The 25,122-nt window shown below is 43.1% G+C and overlaps 1 protein-coding gene across 1 annotated transcript in view; it reads right to left on the reverse strand.

The window, feature by feature from the left end:
* The window catches only part of LOC133555739 (protein crumbs homolog 1-like), a 108,332-nt gene that overhangs the window by 5,721 nt on the left and 77,489 nt on the right, over positions 1 to 25,122 (reverse strand). The window contains exons 10-12 of the mRNA XM_061905054.1: positions 15,399 to 16,260; positions 11,718 to 11,834; positions 2,921 to 3,047 (exon numbers count right to left, since the gene is read on the reverse strand). Of these exons, the coding sequence (XP_061761038.1) occupies positions 2,921 to 3,047; positions 11,718 to 11,834; positions 15,399 to 16,260 (1,106 nt within the window). The remainder of the gene's footprint in view (positions 1 to 2,920; positions 3,048 to 11,717; positions 11,835 to 15,398; positions 16,261 to 25,122) is intronic.

The following is a 25,122-nucleotide window of genomic DNA, read 5'->3' on the forward strand; positions in this document are numbered from 1 at the left end:
GCTTGATGGTGCACCTCAAGTTTAGTCGTGCGCCATTTGCGTTCCAGCTTTCTGCATAATAATTTCTGAGCTCTAGTTTCTTCTGTAAACCACGGGGTGCGCTTTTTTGGAGCCTTTTTTAACTTTAGCGGTGCTATGTTATCAATGGTTTCGCGCAGGGCGTCGTTAAAGTTGTTAGTGAGGTTATCAATAGAGCCCACATAATTTGGGAATGGTGCCATTACCGAGGGCAGTAGGTCAGCAAGAGTTGTCGTTGTGGCCGTATTAATGTTGCGGCTGCTATAGCAGTTATTATTATTATTAGTTTGACGAACATGCGTCTGAATCTCGAATTTTATAAGGTAATGATCGGACAATACTTTAGTATACGGGAGTATCGTAACTTTGGAAACGGTGATACCCCTGACAAGCACTAGGTCTATCGTATTACCGTTGCGATGCGTGGGTTCATTTATTATTTGTGTGAGACCACAGCTATCAATTATAGTCTGGAGCGCTACGCACGGTGGGTCCGATGGGGTATTCATATGGATATTAAAGTCCCCCATTATGATTATATTATCGGCGTGTGTCACTAGATCAGCAACGAACTCTGAGAATTCATTGATAAAGTCCGAACAGGGCCCTGGGGGGCGGTAGATAACAGCCAGGTGTAGAGGCAGCGGTGTGACAGACCTCATAGTAAGCACCTCAAACGATTTATATTCATTATTTATGTTAGGACTAAGGTTAAAGTTTTCGTTGTATATTAGTGCGACCCCCCCACCCCTTTTAAGCGGACGGGCAATATGCGCATGTGTAAAGTTAGGAGGACATGCCTCATTTAGCGCAAAAAAGTCATTTGATTTAAGCCAGGTTTCGCTGAGACCGATGACGTTAAGATTGTTGTCTCTGATAATATCATTAACTAACAACGTTTTGGGAGACAATGATCTTATGTTTAAAAAAACTATATTATAGGTAGTGGGCTGTTTTAGGGAATTTTTGATCAAATTATCCGTAGTAGCAATATTAATAATGTTGTGTTTATTATGCCCAGTGCATTTAGTATAGTTACGACCATATGTAGGAATTGATACGACGGGAATTTTCCGATTGTTTGATTGTTGCTTTGATAAACTGCACGCATCATGGTTAGCCACCTCAGTAACGGGGATTTTCCGATTGTTTGTTTGTTGCTTTGATAAACTGCACGCATCATAGTTAGCCACCTCGGTAAAACACATGTCCAACTCTGAAACACTCAAAGCAGATAGGCCCCTTCCACCTCCAAAGACATGCACCTGGGGATTGGCCCCTCCCACCTTCAAAGACATGCACCTGGGGATAGGCCACTCCCACCTCCAAAGACAAGCACCTGGGAATAGGCCACTCCCACCTCTAAAGACATGCACCTGGGGATAGGCTCTTCCCACCTCCAAAGACATGCACCTGGGGATAGGCCCCTCCCACCTCCAAAGATATGCACCTGGGGATAGGCCCCTCCCACCTCCAAAGACATGCACCTGGGGATAGGCCCCTCCCACCACTAAAGATATGCACCTGGGGATAGGTAGATGGTCAACACTAAATGGTCCCTAGTGTGTGAATGTTGTCTATGTGTTGATGAAGTGGTGACTTGTCCAGGGTGTACCCTGCCTTCCGCCCGTGTGCAGCTGGGATAGGCTCCAGCATCCCCCGCGACCCTGTAAGGGACAAGCGGTAGAAAACGGATGGATGGATTTGAGGGGGCAAAATACTTATTGGAGGTGGCTCCTTTGGACTATTCAGTAGGTGGAATGCAAGTTCAGTTCCAAAAACGTGTGAGACCCTCGCACTTTTGCAGCAGATTCCTAAAAGCACTAGAGTGCTGTCATAGAAATAATATTTGGCTGGAAAATTTTCCAGAATTGCTTGTGTAGCTCTCACAAAATGAATAGAGCAAGATGGAGTGTGTAAAGTAGAGGATGCTGCTTCTCCAGACTTGACAAGATAAGACCTAAGACCTTAGACCAAGTCCCAAGTCCCACCCCCCGGCCTTCAGCTTGCTGGAATATTTGCCCCCAAAACATTTGATTTGCCATCCCTGCTGCAGTCCAGCAAACACACACACTGCAGTCCAGCAAACACACTCACACAAACACACACACACACTGCAGTCCTGCAAACACACACACACACTGCAGTCCAGCAAACACACACACACACTGCAGTCCAGCAAACACTCACACACTGCAGTCCAGCAAACACACACACACTGCAGTCCAGCAAACACACGCACACACTGCAGTCCAGCAAACACACACACACACACACTGCAGTCCAGCAAACACACACACACTGCAGTCCAGCAAACCATTTTCTACCGCTTGTCTCTTTTGGGGTCGCGGGGGTCTTATCTATCTCAGCTGCATTCGGGCGGTAGGCGGGGTACACCCTGGACAAGTCACCACCTCAGCGCAGGGCCAGTTATTACACATATGATGCATTTACACTTTGTACTCAGTACTTCTTTAGCAGTACTGATGGAGGTACTCTATACTTCTTTAGCAGTACTGATTGAGGTACTCTATACTTCTTTAGCAGTACTGATGGAGGTACTCTATACATCTTTAGCAGTACTGATGGAGGTACTCTATACATCTTTAGCAGTACTGATGGAGGTACGTTATACTAATTTAGCAATACTGATGGAGGTACTCTATACTACTTTAGCAGTACTGATGGAGGTACTCTATACTTCTCTAGCAGTACTGATGGTGGTATGTTATACTCATTTAGCAATACTGATGGAGGTACTCTATACTTGTTGAGGAGTACTGAGGGAGGTACTCTATACTGGTTGAGGAGTACTGATGGAGGAACACTATACTTCTTGAAGAGTACTGATGGAGGTACTGTATACTTGTTGAGGAGTAGTGATGGAAGTGAGAATACTTACATTGCTTCCACAGCGGGTGCCACTATAGCCTGGCACACACACACACTGGAAGTGGTTGAGTCTGTCCAGGCAGGTGGCGCCATTGAGACAAGGACTGGACTCGCACTCGTCTATTTCTGTCTCGCACCTGAAAGACATCAGTGTGGCTTTAATACAACACAGACTGACACCTGAAAGAAAGACATCAGTGTAGCTTTAATACAACACAGACTGACACCAGAAGCAAACACTCTGCTGACACTAGAGGATGTAGGGCTGCGATATCAGTATAAAGCGCCATAGTTCATCGGTATCAATAAAAACATGCAGGGCTGCGATATCAGTATAAAGCGCCATAGTTCATCTGTATCAATACAAACATGCAGGGCTGTGATATCAGTATAAAGCGCCATAGTTCATCTGTATCAATACAAACATTCAGGGCTGCGATATCAGTATAAAGTGCCATAGTTCATCTGTATCAATACAAACATGCAGGTCTGCAATATCAGTATAAAGCGCCATAGTTAATCGGTATCAATATAAACATGCAGGGCTGCGATATCAGTATAAAGCGCCATAGTTCATCGGTATCAATACAAACATGCAGGGCTGTAGTATCAGTATTAAGCGCCATAGTTTAACAGTATCAATACAAACATGCAGGGCTGCAATATCAGTACAAAGTGCCATAGTTCATCGGTATCAATACAAACATGCAGGGCTGCGATATCAGTATAAAGTGCCATAGTTCATCTGTATCAATACAAACATGCAGGGCTGCGATATCAGTATAAAGCGCCATAGTTCATCGGTATCAATAAAAACATGCAGGGCTGTGATATCAGTATAAAGCGCCATAGTTTATCTGTATCAATACAAACATGCAGGGCTGTGATATCAGTATAAAGCGCCATAGTTCATCTGTATTAATACAAACATGCAGGGCTGCGATATCAGTATAAAGCGCCATAGTTCATCGGTATCAATAAAAACATGCAGGGCTGCGATATCAGTATAAAGCGCCATAGTTTATCTGTATCAATACAAACATGCAGGGCTGCGATATCAGTATAAAGCGCCATAGTTCATCGGTATCAATAAAAACATGCAGGGCCGCGATATCAGTATAAAGCGCCATAGTTTATCTGTATCAATATAAACATGCAGGGCTGCGATATCAGTATAAAGCGCCATAGTTCATCGGTATCAATACAAACATGCAGGGCTGTAGTATCAGTATTAAGCGCCATAGTTCATCTGTATCAATACAAACATGCAGGGCTGCAATATCAGTATAAAGTGCCATAGTTAATCGGTATCAATACAAACATGCAGGGCTGCGATATCAGTATAAAGTGCCATAGTTCATCTGTATCAATACAAACATGCAGGGCTGTAGTATCAGTATAAAGCACCATAGTTCATCTGTATCAATACAAACATGCAGGGCTGCAGTATTAGTATAAAGCGCCATAGTTCATCTGTATCAATACAAAAATGCAGGGCTGCAGTATCAGTATAAGGCGCCATAGTTCATCTGTATCAATACAAACATGCAGGGCTGCGATATCAATATAAAGCGCCATAGTTCATCTGTATCAATACAAACATGCAGGGCTGCGATATCTATATAAAGCGCCATAGTTCATCTGTATCAATACAAACATGCAGGGCTGCGGTATCAGTATAAAGTGCCATAGTTCATCTGTATCAATACAAACATGCAGGGCTGCAATATCAGTATAAAGTGCCATAGTTAATCGGTATCAATACAAACATGCAGGGCTGCGATATCAGTATAAAGTGCCATAGTTCATCTGTATCAATACAAACATGCAGGGCTGCGGTATCAGTAAAAAAGCGCCATAGTTCAACAGTATCAATACAAACATGCAGGGCTGCGATATCAGTATAAAGCACCATAGTTCATCCGTATCAATACAAACATGCAGGGCTGCAGTATCAGTATAAAGCGCCATAGTTCATCTGTATCAATACAAACATGCAGGGCTGCAGTATCAGTATAAAGCGCCATAGTTCATCTGTATCAATACAAACATGCAGGGATGTGATATCAGTATAAAGCGCCATAGTTCATCTCTATCAATACAAACATGCAGGGCTGCGATATCAGTATAAAGTGCCATAGTTTATCTGTATCAATACAAACATGCAGGGCTGCAATATCAGTATAAAGTGCCATAGTTAATCGGTATCAATACAAACATGCAGGGCTGCGATATCAGTATAAAGTGCCATAGTTCATCTGTATCAATACAAACATGCAGGGATGTGATATCAGTATAAAGCGCCATAGTTCATCTCTATCAATACAAACATGCAGGGCTGCGGTATCAGTATAAAGTGCCATAGTTCATCTGTATCAATACAAACATGCAGGGCTGCAATATCAGTATAAAGTGCCATAGTTAATCGGTATCAATACAAACATGCAGGGCTGCGATATCAGTATAAAGTGCCATAGTTCATCTGTATCAATACAAACATGCAGGGCTGCGGTATCAGTAAAAAAGCGCCATAGTTCAACAGTATCAATACAAACATGCAGGGCTGCGATATCAGTATAAAGCGCCATAGTTCATCGGTATCAATAAAAACATGCAGGGCTGCGATATCAGTATAAAGCGCCATAGTTTATCTGTATCAATACAAACATGCAGGGCTGCGATATCAGTATAAAGCGCCATAGTTTATCGGTATCAATAAAAACATGCAGGGCTGCGATATCAGTATAAAGCGCCATAGTTTATCTGTATCAATATAAACATGCAGGGCTGCGATATCAGTATAAAGCGCCATAGTTCATCGGTATCAATACAAACATGCAGGGCTGTAGTATCAGTATTAAGCGCCATAGTTCAACAGTATCAATACAAACATGCAGGGCTGCAATATCAGTATAAAGTGCCATAGTTAATCGGTATCAATACAAACATGCAGGGCTGCGATATCAGTATAAAGTGCCATAGTTCATCTGTATCAATACAAACATGCAGGGCTGCGGTAACAGTATAAAGCACCATAGTTCATCTGTATCAATACAAACATGCAGGGCTGCAGTATCAGTATAAAGCGCCATAGTTCATCTGTATCAATACAAACATGCAGGGCTGCAGTATCAGTATAAAGCGCCATAGTTCATCTGTATCAATATAAACATGCAGGGCTGCGATATCAATATAAAGCGCCATAGTTCATCTGTATCAATACAAACATGCAGGGCTGCGATATCTATATAAAGCGCCATAGTTCATCTGTATCAATACAAACATGCAGGGCTGCGGTATCAGTAAAAAAGCGCCATAGTTCATGTGTATCAATACAAACATGCAGGGCTGCAGTATCAGTATAAAGCGCCATAGTTCATCTGTATCAATACAAACATGCAGGGATGTGATATCAGTATAAAGTGCCATAGTTCATCTGTATCAATACAAACATGCAGGGCTGCGGTATCAGTATAAAGTGCCATAGTTCATCTGTATCAATACAAACATGCAGGGCTGCGATATCTATATAAAGCGCCATAGTTCATCTGTATCAATACAAACATGCAGGGCTGCGGTATCAGTAAAAAAGCGCCATAGTTCATCTGTATCAATACAAACATGCAGGGCTGCAGTATCAGTATAAAGCGCCATAGTTCATCTGTATCAATACAAACATGCAGGGCTGCGGTATCAGTAAAAAAGCGCCATAGTTCAACAGTATCAATACAAACATGCAGGGCTGCGATATCAGTATAAAGCACCATAGTTCATCTGTATCAATACAAACATGCAGGGCTGCGATATCAGTATAAAGTGCCATAGTTCATCTGTATCAATACAAACATGCAGGGCTGCGGTATCAGTAAAAAAGCGCCATAGTTCAACAGTATCAATACAAACATGCAGGGCTGCGATATCAGTATAAAGCACCATAGTTCATCTGTATCAATACAAACATGCAGGGCTGCAGTATCAGTATAAAGCACCATAGTTAATCTGTATCAATACAAACATGCAGGGCTGCAGTATCAGTATAAAGCGCCATAGTTCATCTGTATCAATACAAACATGCAGGGCTGCGATATCAATATAAAGCGCCATAGATCATCTGTATCAATACAAACATGCAGGGCTGCGATATCTATATAAAGCGCCATAGTTCATCTGTATCAATACAAACATGCAGGGCTGCGATATCAGTATAAAGCGCCATAGTTCATCGGTATCAATACAAACATGCAGGGCTGCAGTATCAGTATAAACCGCCACAGTTCATCGGTATCAATACAAACATGCAGGGCTGTGATATCAGTATAATGCGCCATAGTTCATCCGTATCAATACAAACATGCAGGGCTGCGATATCAGTATAAAGTGCCATAGTTCATCTGTATCAATACAAACATGCAGGGCTGCAGTATCAGTATAAAGCGCCATAGTTCATCGGTATCAATACAAACATGCAGGGCTGTGATATCAGTATAAAGCGCCATAGTTCATCTGTATCAATACAAACATGCAGGACTGCGATATCAGTATAAAGTGCCATAGTTCATCTGTATCAATTTAAACATGCAGATCTGCAATATCAGTATAAAGCGCAATAGTTCATCTGTATCAATACAAACATGCAGGGCTGCGATATCAGTATAAAATGCCATAGTTGAACAGTATCAATACAAACATGCAGGGCTGCGATATCAGTATAAAGCGCCATAGTTCATTTGTATCAATACAAACATGCAGGGCTGCAGTATCAGTATAAAGCGCCATAGTTCATCTGTATCAATACAAACATGCAGGGCTGCGATATCAGTATAAAGCGCAATAGTTCATCTGTATCAATACAAACATGCAGGGCTGCGATATCAGTATAAAATGCCATAGTTGAACAGTATCAATACAAACATGCAGGGCTGCGATATCAGTATAAAGCGCCATAGTTCATTTGTATCAATACAAACATGCAGGGCTGCAGTATCAGTATAAAGCGCCATAGTTCATCTGTATCAATACAAACATGCAGGGCTGCGATATCTATATAAAGCGCCATAGTTCATCTGTATCAATACAAACATGCAGGGCTGCGATATCAGTATAAAGCGCCATAGTTCATCGGTATCAATACAAACATGCAGGGCTGCGATATCAGTATAAAGCGCCATAGTTGAACAGTATCAATACAAACATGCAGGGCTGCGATATCAGTATAAAGTGCCATAGTTCATCCGTATCAATACAAACATGCAGGGCTGCGATATCAGTATAAAGTGCCACAGTTCATCTGCATCAATACAAACATGCAGGGCTGCAATATCAGTATAAAGTGCCATAGTTAATCGGTATCAATACAAATATGCAAGGCTGCGATATCAGTATAAAGTGCCATCGTTAATCGGTATCAATACAAACATGCAGGGCTGCGATATCAGTATAAAGCGCATAGTTCATCGATATCAATACAAACATGCAGGGTTGCAGTATCAGTATAAAGTGCCATAGTTCATCCGTATCAATACAAACATGCAGGGCTGCGATATCAGTATAAAGCCCCATAGTTCATCGGTATCAATACAAACATGCAGGGCTGCGATATCGGTATAAAGCGTCATAGTTCATCTGTATCAATACAAACATGCAGGGCTGCGATATCAGTATAAAGCGCATAGTTCATCGGTATCAATACAAACATGCAGGGTTGCAGTATCAGTATAAAGTGCCATAGTTCATCGGTATCAATACAAACATGCAGGGCTGCGATATCAGTATAAAGCCCCATAGTTCATCGGTATCAATACAAACATGCAGGGCTGCGATATCGGTATAAAGCGTCATAGTTCATCTGTATCAATACAAACATGCAGGGCTGCGATATCAGTATAAAGCGCATAGTTCATCGGTATCAATACAAACATGCAGGGTTGCAGTATCAGTATAAAGCGTCATAGTTCATCTGTATCAATACAAACATGCAGGGCTGCGATATCAGTATAAAGCCCCATAGTTCATCGGTATCAATACAAACATGCAGGGCTGCGATATCAGTATAAAGCGCATAGTTCATCGGTATCAATACAAACATGCAGGGTTGCAGTATCAGTATAAAGTGCCATAGTTCATCTGTATCAATACAAACATGCAGGGCTGCAGTATCAGTATAAAGCGCCATAGTTCATCTGTATCAATACAAACATGCAGGGCTGCGATATCAGTATAAAGCCCCATAGTTCATCTGTATCAATACAAACATGCAGGGCTGCGATATCGGTATAAAGCATCATAGTTTATCTGTATCAATACAAACATGCAGGGCTGCAGTATCAGTATAAAGCGCCATAGTTCATTTGTATCAATACAAATATGCACTCTTTTTTTCTTCATAGTCTGAAAGAAAATGAAATTGTGGAAGCAAGGTTGGTTGCATGAACAAAGGCACTCGCTCGCACTTGCTTGATTCTCCATGGAGTGAGAAGAGAAATTCAAATTGAAGAAATTTTGGCTAAAAGAGGAAAACTCACATGGACATTTTGGCACTTTTGGGGTTTTTTCAAAAGGGACCGTAGTCAGACCAATGTGGTCTGCACATGATGCAAGGCAAGGGCGCTACCTTAGCTCACCCTTTAGAGCACAGCTGTAACTTTCTGCTACTAAACCTGCAGAAAGTAGTTCTTCTCAGGTTTCTATCTTGACATTTTCTCAGTATTTTCTGAGATTTTATGAAGCATTTCTTACATATTCCTTATTCTAAGAGCGTATTGTCAAGTGTTCCATGTGAGTGGACTATTTTATTGACATGGTTGTGTTTCCTTTCTGCCTTGCTAGGCGAGGGAGTAGAATCACAGGAAGATGACATTGAAAAGAAAATGTTTACATTCAATCTATTTTTCTATATTTGTCATCCAAATATGAATAATCATTGATATTGAGCGATGGACAACCCTTAAACCGTGATGCGGTTTTCAGTCCAGACCCAGCTGGAGGACCACCACATCTGGGCTTGTTGTGGCTCCAAACAAGATTTTCTCCTGTATTGATTTCAATCATCCATCCATTTTCTACCGCTTATCCCAATCCAAGTTTATTTGTATAGTCCTGAATCACAAGTGCATGGAAGAGCTGCACAAACCACCACCACATCCCCTGATAGGAATTCCCCATCCGGGCAAAGAAAAAGTCCTAAAGCCGAAAAAGGGAAAAAGACCTTGGGTGGGGGCCTCAGATGTGGAGAGCCCCCCCTCCTGGTGTTTGGTTTGATCAATGACAAATCCAATTGAAGTCTCAAAGCTGTACTAGGTATCGGAAATATAAACAATATGCATCTCAATTCCTTTGAACATGATCTAATCCTGTTAAGGTCTATTCAGGTATACTGGAGAGGAGGCTACGCCAGATAGTCCAACCTCAGGTTCAGGAGGAACAGTATGGGTTTTGTCCTGGTGGTGGAACTGTGGACCAGCTCTATACTCTCGGCAGGGTCCTTGAGGGTGCATGGGACTTTGCCCAGCCAGTCTACATGTGCTCTGTGGACTTGCAGAAGGCATTGGACCGTATACGCCGGGAAGTCCTGTGGGTAGTGCTCAGAGAGTATGGGGTATCAGACTGTCTGATTGTGACAGTCTGCTCCCTGTATGATCAGTGTCAGAGCTTGGTTCGGCAGTAAGTGGGAGCAGTTTCCAGTGAGGGTTGGACTCTGCCAAGGCTGCCCTTTGTCACCCGTCCTGTTCATAACTTTTATGGACAGAATTTGTGGGTGCAGTCAAGGCGTTGAGGGGATCCAGTTTGGTGGCTGCAAGATTAGGTCTCTGCTTTTTGCAGATTATGTGGTCCTGATAGGCCAAGATCTTCAGCTCTCACTGCATCGGTTCGCAGCCGAGTGTGAAGCGACCGGGATGAGAATCCGCACCTCCAAGTCTGAGTCCATGGTTCTCAACCAGAAAAGAATGGAGTGCCACCTCCGGGTTGGGGGGAGACCCTCCCCCAAGTGGTGGAGTCCAAGTACCTCGGAGTCTTGTTCACGAGTGAGGGAGCAGGACAACGTCCGCAGCTGTATCGGTCCATTGTGGTGAAGAAGGAGCTGAGCCGAAAGGCATGGGTCTTAATTAACCGGTCGATCTATGTCCCATCCTCACCTATGGTCATGATCTTTGGGTCATGATCTAAACGGAGAAAAAAAAACACGGGTACAACGTGACCAAATGTGTTTCCTCCGTTGGGCTCTCTAGAGTGAGAAGCTCTGTCATCCGCAAGGAGATCAAAGTAAAGGACTGCTCCTCCACATGGAGAGGAGCCAGATAAGGTGGTTCGGGCATCTGGTCAGGATGCCACCAAACGCCTCCTTAGGGAGGTGTTTAGGGCACGCCTGACCGGCGGGAGACCATGAGGAAGACCCTGAACACGTTGTGGGGACTATGTCTCCCAGCTGCCCTGGGAACGCCTCAGGATCCCCCGGAAGGAGCTGGACCAAGTGGCTGGGGAGAGGGAAGTCTGCGCTTCTCTGTTTAGGCAGCTGCCTCTGCAACCCCACCTCGGATAAGCGGAAGAAGATGGATGATCTAATCCTCTCCAGTGGTTGTGGCTGGATATGGTTATGGTTCTGCCAGGAGCAAGGCCTTGACTTTATCCACAACCAAACAGGGATTTAAGAAAACAAAAACAAAAGAATCAGATCTGCCAATGCAAGTGAAGCAAAGATGAAGTCCTTCATTTGTCCATGATTGCAATAAATATCTTCCAAGTAGAAAACACAGTCATGGAAATAGTTTCTGATCGGGTTCTTAGGAAGACAGTTCTGGTAGGACTCTCACCTGGTCCCAGAGTATCCTGGCTTGCAGGTACAGTTGCCCCCAGTGTCCTCCCCGATGCAAACCCCTCCATGAAGGCACTTGGTGGCAGCGTCACAAGCCACCGGGGGGAACCGCCGTCTGGGGTTGGACAAACAAATACATTGTTAGAAGCAGTGGAACTACAATTTGTAGAAGCAGTAGAACCACAAATTGTAGAAGCGGTGGAACTACACTTTGTAGAACCAGTGGAACTACAATTTGACACTGACATCAATATATATATATATATATATATATATATATATATATATATATATATATATATATTATACTATGTATATGTATATATATATATATATATATATATATATATATATATATATATATATATATATGTATATATATATATATATATATATATATATATATATATATCCATACATTATAATCCTCTCATTTAATTAATGTAAAAAAACATACTGTCTGATGACTTTTATTTTATTTTGTAGCAGTTGCAGCAACTTTTTTATTCATTTACAGAATCCGGTCAACTTCCTTAGTTTTGACTTGATCAAACTTATTCTTGACTTGATCAAACTTAGTCTTGACTTGATCAAACTTAGTTTTGACTTGATCAAACTTAGTTTTGACTTGGTGACAGTGCGCATGGAGGTGAGGTGGAGGCCACACCCACACCCTTGTTCTGATGATTCTGACAGACACGTTTAGTAGTGTGACTTCAGGGCTGCGACTGAATAGATTTCAACAAAGATTTAAAAGGTGTGTTATTGTTCTTTTGGGAGAGTTGGCTGATGGCGGGTGTAGTTGGGTTGAGTGGTGTCCATGACAACATATCTATTTGTATTTACAAGCTGCAAAATGATTGAAAATAATACCTTCAATTTCCCAAAATGCCACAGATTCAGTCGGACATTTTGAATATGCTGCTCCAAATACCTGAGGTGATTAGCATAGATTGACATCACAATGGCAACACTTTGCACTCTGACCATATTATTAGAGCAGTCATTCTGGAAATACGCAAACATCAAGAAGAGATCACGAGTGAGGGAAGAGTGGATGGTAAGATCGCCTGGCATCTTCAGTAATGCGGACGCTGTATCGATCCCTTGTGGTGAAGAAGGAGCTGAGCTGGAAGGCAAAGCTCTCAATTTACTGCTCCATCTACGTTCCCATCCTCACTTATGGTTATGATCTTTGGGTTATGACCGAAAGGACAATATCACGGGTACAAGATCTAAGTTCCCATCCTTACCTATGGTCATGAGCTTTGGGTTATGACCGAAAGGACAAGATCACGGGTACAAGATCTAAGTTCCCATCCTCACCTATGGTCATGAGCTTTGGGTTATGAACGAAAGGATAAGATCACAGGTACAAGGGACCGAAATGAGTTTCCTCCGCCGTGTGGCGGGTTTCTCCCTTAGAGATAGAGTGAGAAGTTCTGTCATCCAGGAGGAGCTCAAAGTAAAGCCGCTGCTCCTCCACATAGAGAGGAGTCAGATGAGGTGGTCCGGACATCTGGTCAGGATGGAACCCGAACGCCTCTCCAGGAAGGTGTTTAGGGCACGTCCAACCGATAGGAGGCCACGGGGAAGACCCAGGACACATTGGGAAGACTATGTCTCCCAGCTGGCCTGGGAACGGCTCAGGATCCCTGGGAGGAGCTGGACCAAGTAGCTGGGGAGAAGGAAGTCTGGGCTTCCCTGCTTAGGCTGCTGCCCCCGCGACCCGACCTTGGCTAAGTGGAAGTAGATGGATGGATGGATGGATGGATGGATGGAATAACAATGCTTATGTATATATGTCTGGCTTTTTGTATGCATTGTAAATATCTAACGACAGATGGAGGCTCCTCTTATTATACTCTCTATAAACATCCAGAAACTAACCACACTTCATTTACATGTCCTGACCTGAAAATGAAGCAAATATGAGTGATGTTGTTATTATAAGCGTTAACGCAGGCGGCCTCCATTGATAGCAGTGAGCTTATACTAGCTTACGCTGCTATTGTTGACACACTGAGCTGACGACTGCTTCTGCTTGGTCTCAAACTTGCTAAAAGTACATTCGAGATTATAATTCATGCATCTTTCATTGCTAGTAGACAAATGTGGCCATGGACCGCCAGACTGGTCCACTTTCACATCCTTCCAGGTGGTGAAAAAGACACAAAAACACCTTTCTTGCAGTATTTTTTTATAACCCTTTGTATGTATTGCCATTGAATCTTCATCTAAATGGAATTATGGGAGCGTCCCTTCGGTCGATGTCCCAGCAAGAGTGGAAATATTACAGTAAGTTATCGTTTTATTATGGTAAGTTTGTATATATATATATATATATATATATATACATGTGTATATATATATATATATATATATATATATATATATATATATATATATATGTATGTATGTATGTATGTATGTGACTATAGCTGCAATATAGAGGCAACTTTTATTTCCACTCTACTTGTACTTTAAACCAGAAGTAGAAGTACCGTTTTATCTTCTAATCCTCCATAGCGTTTCTACTTGTATGGATTCTTCATTCGTCTCTCCAAGCAACGTTTTTAAGATTTACAACATAACTAAAACAACTCCTACTTATGAAACGTCCCATGTGTGATGTCTGTAGGAGTGTTTTGATGCATATTTATACCCGCTATCGTAATGTAATCAAGCTACTGTCGTTAGTATTAGCTAATATGCTAACACGATTATGAGTGTCTGTGTTAGTATTCTTAACTTACATTCTTTTTTTGTTGTTTTACTTTCACAAATTCCTCAGTAAATTCACCAAAACGTCACCGTGGAGTTTTTGAGTCTGTTTACCTTTTAAATGGCTCTTAAAAAACGACTTTTATTTTATGGCCTTTGTGATCTCCATCCTGCTATGGCGTCCCATGATGCACCTGCCGTGAAGCTGTTTCTATGCTTTATTTATTCATTTTTTATCGTGCTCTGTTTGTGTTGTGTTGTGTTTGCTGGTTTCTCTTGTGTTATCTTTCAAGCTGCCTATTGTACAGCACTTTGGCTACCCCTGTGGTACATCTTAAATGTGCTTTATAAATAAAGTAGATTTGATTTGATTTGATTTGGTTTAGCTGATTGGAGTTCGAGCTTGCGCCGCTAGTGGACCATGAATTCTGTTTTGTTTGATCCGCCGTTTTACTGCTGCTTTACAGACATTATTTGGAAACAATAATCAAGGTATGTCAATAAACATTTTTGTGTAAACATTGCATTTTTCAAGGTATGTGCAGGTTTGTACTCCAGTACAGCTAATATAGGGAATGTATCTTTGTTAATATTACCTAGTTATATACTGGTGTGCTCTATAGTCCTGAAAATACGGTAGATGATGAGTTCTCAAAAGCTGCTGTGAAAAGCAGGCTATGGGATAGGCTATGTTTGTACACCATGAGAACTTCTCACATGACTGTGTTAGATGTCCTAATCATCAAGTCATTGCTTATGGCATCACTGATACAGTAAATGGAGGTCAATCCTAAGCCAACCATAAGAGGCTCCAAATGCATGTGCAGCCCAGTTCCTAATTAAGTAACCACCTTCTATATTTATGGACCTAGAAGGGGTATGTGTGGAATATGGCCTTGGTAATTCAAGGCAAAAGTATGACATGCATTAAAAAGTGAAGAAGAAAAAAACTCACTGGCAGCGTTTCCCCACGTATCCAGGAGGACACAAGCAGGTATGGACTTCCATCTTCTCCACACAGGTTCCCCCATTCAAGCAGCTGAACTCCAAGCAGTCATCCACTTCCTCCTGGCAGTTAGTGCCCACATAACCAGGCTCACAGTGGCACTGGTGATGTGCCAGCAAGTCTTGGCAGGTCCCGTGGACACATGGGTCAGAGGAGCACTCGTTGATCTCGGCCTCACACAACTTGCCCTCCCAACCTGGTCTGCAGCTGCAGTTAAACTCATTAAACTGGTCCTGGCACACACCCTCATTGACACATGGCTGAGAGTCACAAACCGGGGCACCCTGGCATCCGACTGTCGGCTCATGTTGACTCAGTCTGGAGAAGCTACTGGTCTGGGGCGCGTCTGCTACGTTGAAGAGTGGTAGGTAGACTCCGCCCACACGCACTTCTCCCAGACAGCCGGTATATTTCTCAGCAAGCCAAATGTTGGTATCATTCAGGAAGTTGAGGTTGCCGGCAGCTCCCAGGCTTCCCCCGGCCGGGTAGCCGTCCACAGTGAGACGCCATGGAGACATTGGCAGTGCAGGGTTCACCATGGTCAACTGAATCCGGTGCCAGGCACCATCTGCGATGATGCGGTCACTGGTGAACGCCAGCAGCTCTGCACTTCTTCCACTGTCCATTTTCACCAGAAGGCTGGAGTTAAGGAGACCCAGGCAGAAAACCTCAGCTTGGTTGTTGGCCCGCACCAAGATGCCATTATGGTCTCGTGTTCTAAGGTCCAGGGTGAAGTTGGTGACCGGGCTCAGCAGGGAGCTGTTGGCAAAATACTCCACAGCGTTGTCCTGAAAAAATGCTTCAGTCAGGCCTGTCGGAGGAGAAAGTGAAGACAATGTTTTTAGAAAAAGTTCTTGCGGGTTCAAATGTCTTTTCCAGTCAGTCCTTCTTAGCCATAGAGCGAGGCCCACTGTTGGACCGCAAGTGTGCCCAAGGGGCCGCCAAAAGGGATCGGTTTCCTAGCTGTGGCAATACTCAGTTGAAGTACACTTTTTCACCACTTTTGGCAGTAATGACCGTATCAAACAAGTTTGTCGCTAAAGTCATAGAGAAGTTTCTTTATGACTAACGTGGTAAAGCTGTATTTTCATTCTTTTTAGCCACAGTTTCATAAAAAAACATTTTTTTGTTCATCATCAATATTATAACAACATCATTGAATGACAATGTATTTTTGAGTCCCTTTTTATGCAGTATATTTGGTTAGTACCTATTTTTCTAATCAGGCTGACCTCAGCTAAGTTTTAAGTGTTAACTGAATAATAGTCTTAGTGATAAACACATGCTTTCATATCACCTGTGGGCTGGATATAATTATGGAATAGGATTACTAATTCTGTGTTAGTATTGGAAAAGTTGGGCCCCTGCTATTAATGATGGTTTGTTGCCAAATTAAAATAGCCATTTTTACATGTGGTCTCTTCGGACTAAAATGATACATTGAATTTATGCCTTTTGTAGTGACATTTACAAAAAATAGTGGAAGACGCCATGCCAAGATAATATATGCCAAGATAATATATGCCAAAACAATATATGCCTAGATTATATTAGCCTTGTTCTTGCTCTTCTGCAGTTTTTTCTACTAGATGGGTGTATTATTTGGGTATTTCACTGATCCTGGTCTTCTTGCCATTTTCCTTCTTCCGCTACTCCCGTCCAAAGGCAAACTCCTGTAACTCAATTTTGGTCAAAACTGAGCTGATAATAATTTTGGAGTTCCTAGGTGATATGCTTTACATTAGTGTATGCGATATTGTAATTTGTTCCGTAAGTAAGCTGTTGCGCGCATGGCAGGACCTAGCAACTACCACATAACAGATACAACAGAAAAACCTAGTATCTCAAGGGACCAATCGGAGCTTCTTTGTCAGTCGCCTTATTGTCTTTAATGAGACATTTGCACGAATGGGGGCCGACGGTCAACCTGATTATAGTGATATTATGGCACGAGGGGATATTTGGAAGATTGGCCCAGGATGTTGCAAGCACCTTCATTAAATGTATTGTTCTTGATTCTTCCCCTTGCATACTCTTTTGGGCAGATAACTGTGGAGGTCAAAATAAAAACTGGACGCTGTATACGGCTCTTGCCCAATGTGCAAACGCAGAATGGGGCCCACTCGAGATTGTGATAAAATATCTGGAGATAGGGCACACGTTCATGAGAGCAGATTCAATCCATGGCTCAATCGGCCAGAAAATGAAAGCTCAAGAAAACATCTATACGTTTGATGACTTTGTAGATCTTTGTAAGACAGCATCAAGATAGATTGGTGTTCCTTTGTTTTCTCAAAATCAGCTAGAAGTGAGTTACTAAGTTTTGCCTTTGGACTGGAGTACTGTTGTTCTTGAGTAGATGGGATGATCGATCGACTTTTTCATGAAAATCGTCCCCATACTGATTGGCGTATTGGCGTAAAAGAGTATGTGATTGGCAAGTGCCGACGAAGCCTTTTAATGCAGATCACAAAAGCGGGTCCCCTCTGTCTGAGTCTGTAATTGTTTGCGGTCCCCCGGCTGACAGGCGGCTAGCAGTTAACTGTGTGTGGCTCCTCTAACCCTGGGTTTCCACTGAATGTGACACCACACCACAGTAACTGTGTGGGGCTCCTCTAAACCTGGGTTTCCACTGAATGTGACACCACACCACAGTAACTGTGTGTGGCTTCTCTAACCCTGGGTTTCCACTGAATGTGACACCACACCACAGTAACTGTGTGTGGCTCCTCTAACCCCGGGTTTCCACTGAACGTGACACCACACCACAGTAACTGTGTGTGGCTCCTCTAACCCTGGGTTTCCACTGAATGTGACACCACACCACAGTAACTGTGTGTGGCTTCTCTAACCCTGGGTTTCCACTGAATGTGACACCACACCACAGTAACTGTGTGGCTCCTTTAACCCTGGGTTTCCACTGAATGTGACACCACGCCACAGTAACTGTGTGTGGCTTCTCTAACCCTGGGTTTCCACTGAATGTGACACCACACCACAGTAACTTTGTGGCTCCTTTAACCTTGGGTTTCCACTGAATGTGACACCAGACCACAGTAACTGTGTGGCTCCTCTAACCCTGGGTTTCCACTGAATGTGACACCACACCACAGTAACTGTGTGTGGCTCCTCTAACCCTGGGTTTCCACTGAATGTTACACCACACCACAGTAACATCATCCCCTGCTTTCCCAATCCCTGTATCAGCTGATATGTGCCACAGGCCCCGGTATCCCCCTTTAGCTTCCCGGGATATCAGAATCAGCATCCATTTGTGACAACAAGATCAAATTAAGTTTGAAAACTTTTGACTTCATGACCTTTCAAAGTGTAAAATACGATCCACCTTGAAGACAGAGTATTTTATTTTGAAAGTAAACCGGATACTATGTTTTGTGTTTGTGCATGACTTCCTGTCCAACAGCAGCTTGAATTAAAACAGAAAGAGTTTGCAGCCGTTTCCCATTCAGTGGAAATCCCGGTTAAGTTAATAAAGGTCTCCACGAACTCTTTAAAAATCTTAAATCCGACAACTCAAATTTCAGGCTTTGACGTGTCGAAAATCAACACATAATCTCTAAAATGTGATTTTGAAAAATCTTACAAATCTCTGTACGTTACATTTCAACATGCATAAACTTCAGTCTTGCTTTGAAATGATTTTTGAGGGCGCTATAACGGAACTACAAAACGGAACTAAAGTAGGGTACCTGTGCTGCCCGGTTTAGAATTTATGGAGCACTATCAGCTAATGGTGTGTTGTTCCATTTTAGCATAGTAATTTATAGTAAGCCCACAGCTAAGCCAATGACTTGCATAAGTTGGGAAGTGCAACTTCCACCACTTATGGCTCCAGACCCATCCATTCAATGGAAACGTACGAGGTGTTTAGCCCTTGCTTGTGGACCTTCGTAAACCAGGCGGTGAAGGTGAAAGGAATGACAATGTAATAGTCACAAATCCGGGATAAGTCCATGTCAAAAGATGGGGAAACACTTACACAACTACACAAGGATCCACTTAACCAACAGTACTGCATTGTGGGTATAGTGGCGCCAATTGTCCAAGATGATCAATATCAGGTGTATACCAGTGACATCATACAATTACAAACAGGAAGTATGAGATGTTGACTAGTGACATCATACTATTACATACAGCAAGGATGAGATGTTGACCAGTGACATCATACAATTACATACAGGAAGTATGAGATGTTGACTACTGACATCATACAATTACATACAGGAAATATGAGATGTTTACTAGTGACATCATACTACTACATACAGTAAGTATGAGATGTTGACTAGTGAAATCATACAATTACATACAGGAAGTATGAGATGTTTACTAGTGACATCTTACTACTACATAGAGTAAGTATGAGATGTTGACTACTGACATCATACTATTACATACAGGAAGTATGAGATGTTTACTAGTGACATCATACTACTACATACAGTAAGTATGAGATGTTGACTAGTGACATCATACAATTACATACAGGAAGTATGAGATGTTTACTAGTGACATCATACTATTACATACAGGAAGTATGAGATGTTTACTAGTGACATCATACTATTACATACAATAAGTATGAGATGTTGACTAGTGACATCATACTACTACATACAGTAAGTATGAGATATTGCCTAGTGACATCATACTATTACATACAGGACGTATTACATGTTGACTAGTGACATCATACTATTACATACAGGAAGTATGAGATGTTTACTAGTGACATCATACTATTACATACAGTAAGTATTAGATGTTGACTAGTGACATCATACTATTACATACAGTAAGGATGACTTGTGACATCATACTATTACATACAGTAAGGATGACTAGTGACATCATACTACTACATACAGTAAGGATGACTAGTGACATCATACTATTACATACAGTAAGGATGATTAGTGACACCATACTATTACATCCACGCTCATTTCTCATTGCTAGTAGTGCACTGACAGCAGTACAACTCCATTATTCTTGATATGTTTGTATCTCATAATGTCAGCTTCTTATTCTTGATATGTTTTATTCTCATAATGTCAGCTTCTCATGCCGATTTTTTCCTCCAAGTTTCTACAGCAATGATAGTCAATGTTTTTCTTCACACTCAGTTCATGGTTAAAGCAGTGAATAGTTTGATATACTTACCATTCATTCTGGTCCTGGGATTTTCCTTTGTCTCGGTACCTGGTCTTGAATTATACGCTCAGAAAAGTCTTCAATTGGACTGGTAGAAACCTGTTCCAATCATCACCTCTACTTGGGGAAATAAACTCCATCTTTTTGTTTGCTAGCTAGCATTATTGAAGAACGAGGCTACACATGTTTCACGCCGAGGAAGAGCAAGCCAGGAGCAGGCATGCTAATCGCTAAGCTAGCTTGTTTTTGAGAGTAATAAATAGTGGTCTACACTTTTGTTTTGATGAATCAATTGTATGAAAGGAGAAGAAGAAAATATTGGGATGATTATGACACACTGTCAATAACCATAAATACATCGCACAATTACAGTTAATACAAGGATGATGGGCGGAATACAAATCTCTCTTTGTAACACATAAACAACCATCCATCCATCCATTTCCTACCGCTTATTCCCTTTTGGAGTCGCGGGGGGCGCTGGTGCCTATCTTAGTCACAATCGGGCGGAAGGCGGCGTACACCCTGGACAAGCCGCCACCTCATTGCAGCACATAAACAACATAATGTGCAGTGGTTTTTTATAAGGCGTACTCCTGGGGGAAGACGGGTCCTAACATAGGCTGATCATACTTCTTCTTTTCCCCGGACATGTCCTCTTTTGCGGGGGGTCCGGGTGTTTTTTTTAAAAATGCGTCAAATGTCCGGCATTTTAAATCAGGGTTGCGTGTATTTTCAATGTAGGTCCAGGGTTAAGTTACCGTATATATATATATATATATATATATATATATATATATATATATATATATATCCATCCATCCATCCATTTCCTACCGCTTATTCCCTTTTTGGGGTCGCGGGGGGCGCTGGCGCCTATCTCAGCTACAATCGGGCGGAAGGCGGGGTACACCCTGGACAAGTCGCCACCTCATCGCAGGGCCAACACAGATAGACGGACAACATTCACACTCACATTCACACACTAGGGCCAATTTTAGTGTTGCCAATCAACCTATCCCCAGGTGCATGTCTTTGGAAGTGGGAGGAAGCCGGAGTACCCGGAGGGAACCCACGCATTCACGGGGAGAACATGCAAACTCCACACAGAAAGATCCCGAGCCTGGATTTGAACCCAGGACTGCAGGACCTTCGTATTGTGAGGCAGACGCACTAACCCCTCTCCCACCGTGAAGCCTATATATATATATATATATATATATATATATATATATATATATATATATATATATATATATATATATATATATATATATATATATATATATATATATATATATATATATATATATATATATATATATATATATATATATATATATGTATACATATATATATATATATATATATATATATATATATATATATATATATATATGTGTGTATATATGTATACATATATATACATATATATATATATATATATATATATATATATATATCAGGGGTCGGCAACCTTCATCACTCAAAGAGCCATTATGACCCGTTTCGCAATATAAAGAAGGTTACGGGAGCCGCAACCATTCACGCTAATATCTGCTAATGGGTCACCCAGATAACAATAATAAGGGCGTGCTATGAAGCCATTGCCTTTGACGCCTTCTACAACATGTACAAACAGTTTGCCAGCCCAGTAACATGTTGTATGTGGCTTGCGCTGATACACGTACACGACTGCAAGGCATGTAGTCAACAGCCATACAGGTTACACTGTCATGGCACACACGCTGTCTGCTGTGGGAACACCAAGAGGCTCCACTGTGAGCCAGGCAGGACACACCCCCATGCTCGTTGCGCAGACCGCGCCCACGCGCCGACACAGCCGGTGGCAATCTCCCAACAACACACCTGGGACTAATGAGAGGCGACAGAATAAAGAGCCTCGTCGCTGACTGCTTCTCATCGGAACGTAGCCCTGGTTACACCATCGTGCCTCAGTCGTTGCCTTGCACTTCCACCTGGATTCCGATTGCCTTCCTCGATTCTCGACCCCTCACCCGGATTTGGACCTCGAACGCTTCTCTCCTGCCCCACGGACCTTGCTTGGATCACAACCCCTTTTGGATCTTCCCCTCTGGACTTGGACGCTGCCACAACCAACACGCACCTTCAACAAACGCACGGTAATTCACATTGTGTTAAGTTCCACACATTGTCTAACATCCACACACATAGTTGCATACACACTCCACATATTCATTAAAGACTCAATAAACCCATTGAGCTATACCTCCTGTTGTTGTGCCGTCTCCTTCCCCCTTGTCGATACATAACAGTACGTTCCGACCAAGATGGAACCAGACGGTACCCGAAGGTCTAAGTCGACCCCCCAGCCTCAGGCTACTCCAACAACTGACTTGTCTTCCATACAATCTGTCCTTCAACAACATCAGACTCGCTTCTCTACTCTGGAAGACAAGTTGGACGTCGCCTTTGCCAGCCTACTGGCTAGGTTGGACACTCTTGACCCCCGCCAGGTGACACCCTCCACACCGACGACATCCACCATCGAAGGACAATCTCCACTCCGAGAACCTAAGATTGCCAGCCCGAAAGTTTTCGAGGGGGATTTTGAACTCTGTCGGGGCTTCCTGGTTCAATGTGAGTTGATTTTTCAACACCAACCTTCCCGGTATGTTAATGACGGTGCCAAGATTGCGTTTATGTTTTCCCTACTTTCGGGTCCTGCATTAAAGTGGGCCACGGCCGCCATTAGCAAGACGTCGGGCCTTAATTCTGATTATGCGGCCTTCCGTAGAGAGTTTCGAGCGGTTTTTGACCACCCTGCCGACGGGGAAGACGCCGCCTCCAAACTTCACTCCCTTCGACAGGGCCCTCGTTCGGTGGCCTCTTATACTTTGGAGTTCCGCACCCTAGCAGCAGATAGTGGATGGGATGACAAAGCCCTGCAGAGCGCCTACAGGAGAGGTTTGAGTGAGACCATTAAGGACGACTTGCTTCGGGATAGGCCATCCTCCTGTCGTGAGCTCATTGAACTAGCCTTGCTCTTCGACCAAAGACTGATGGAAAGAGAGGCGGAGAGAGAGTATGGCTCTACTAGTTCCGTGTTGACAACTTCCCCTCGATCACCCAGCCAACATCCCACGAGACAGACAGGTACCGCTACTTCACTTTCAACCACACCCTCCGAACCTATGCAGATAGGTAGATCTCGACTTACGTTTGAGGAGCGGGAGCGTAGATTTCAATGTCGTCTGTGTCTTTACTGCGGGCAGGCTAACCACATAATTCGCAATTGCCCTTCACGGCCAAAAGATCGGGCTCACCAGTAAAGGGGATCCTGGTGAGCCATACCATCCTCCCCTCTACACAAAAGGGGGGGAGCACCGGAATCCTTTTCCCCGCGACATTAACATGGAGTACTAGTACTATATCTGTGGGGGCTTATTTGGACTCTGGAGCCGATGAAAGCTTCATCGATCCAGAATACGCCCGACAAGTAGGAATTCCTCTCGTTCCCCTAAACACATTTATCTCCGCCCAGGCTCTCGATGGACACCCTTTGGGGCCTATCAAGCACCGCAAAGGACCCCTTTTATTGACACTTTCAGGCAATCACACGGAGACAATCCGTCTCTGGGTACTGGACGCCCCCGTGGCCCCTCTCATTCTCGGCCGCTCTTGGTTGTGTCAACACGATCCCCATATTTCATGGTCAACTGGAAAGATCCTGGCCTGGAGCACTGTCTCAGATCCGCAGTTATTCCTCCTGGAAAACGGAAACCAATATCACCACCTGTGGACCTCTCCCGAGTCCCTAAAATTTACCACGACCTAGCCGCAGTGTTTAGCAAGGACCATGCTCTGTCTCTTCCGCCCCACAGACCATACGACTGTTCTATCGAAATCATTCCCAACGCTACCCTGCCTTCCAGCCGTCTGTACAACTTGTCCCTCCCGGAGAAGCAGGCCATGAGAGACTACATTTCTGAATCTCTCGCCTCTGGAATCATCACACCATCCAAATCTCCGGTAAGAGCTGGGTTTTTTTTCGTCAGCAAAGAGGATGGCTCCCTCAGACCCTGCATTGACTACCGACAACTTAACTGCATCACCATTAAAAATAAATATCCTCTACCTCTCCTAAACTCTTCCTTCGAGCCTCTCGCCCCCGCCACCATTTTCACTAAATTGGACCTACGCAATGCTTACCATTTGGTACGCATCAGGGAGGGGTACGAATGAAAAACGGCCTTTAATACACATCTCGGTCATTTTGAATACCGGGTCATGCCGTTCGGTCTGACTAATGCCCCCGCCGTCTTCCAGGCCCTCGTCAACGACATCCTCAGGGACATGATTGACCGCATTGTTGTTGTCTACCTTGATGATACTCTCATTTTTTCTAAGACCATGCAGGAACACCAGCAACACGTCCGTCTCGTCTTGCAGCGCCTACTTGAGAATCGTCTCTTTGTCAAGGCGGAAAAATGTGAGTTCCACACCTCTTCTG

This window comes from Nerophis ophidion, linkage group LG01 (genome assembly GCF_033978795.1).
Source record: "Nerophis ophidion isolate RoL-2023_Sa linkage group LG01, RoL_Noph_v1.0, whole genome shotgun sequence".
Lineage (NCBI taxonomy): Eukaryota > Metazoa > Chordata > Actinopteri > Syngnathiformes > Syngnathidae > Nerophis > Nerophis ophidion.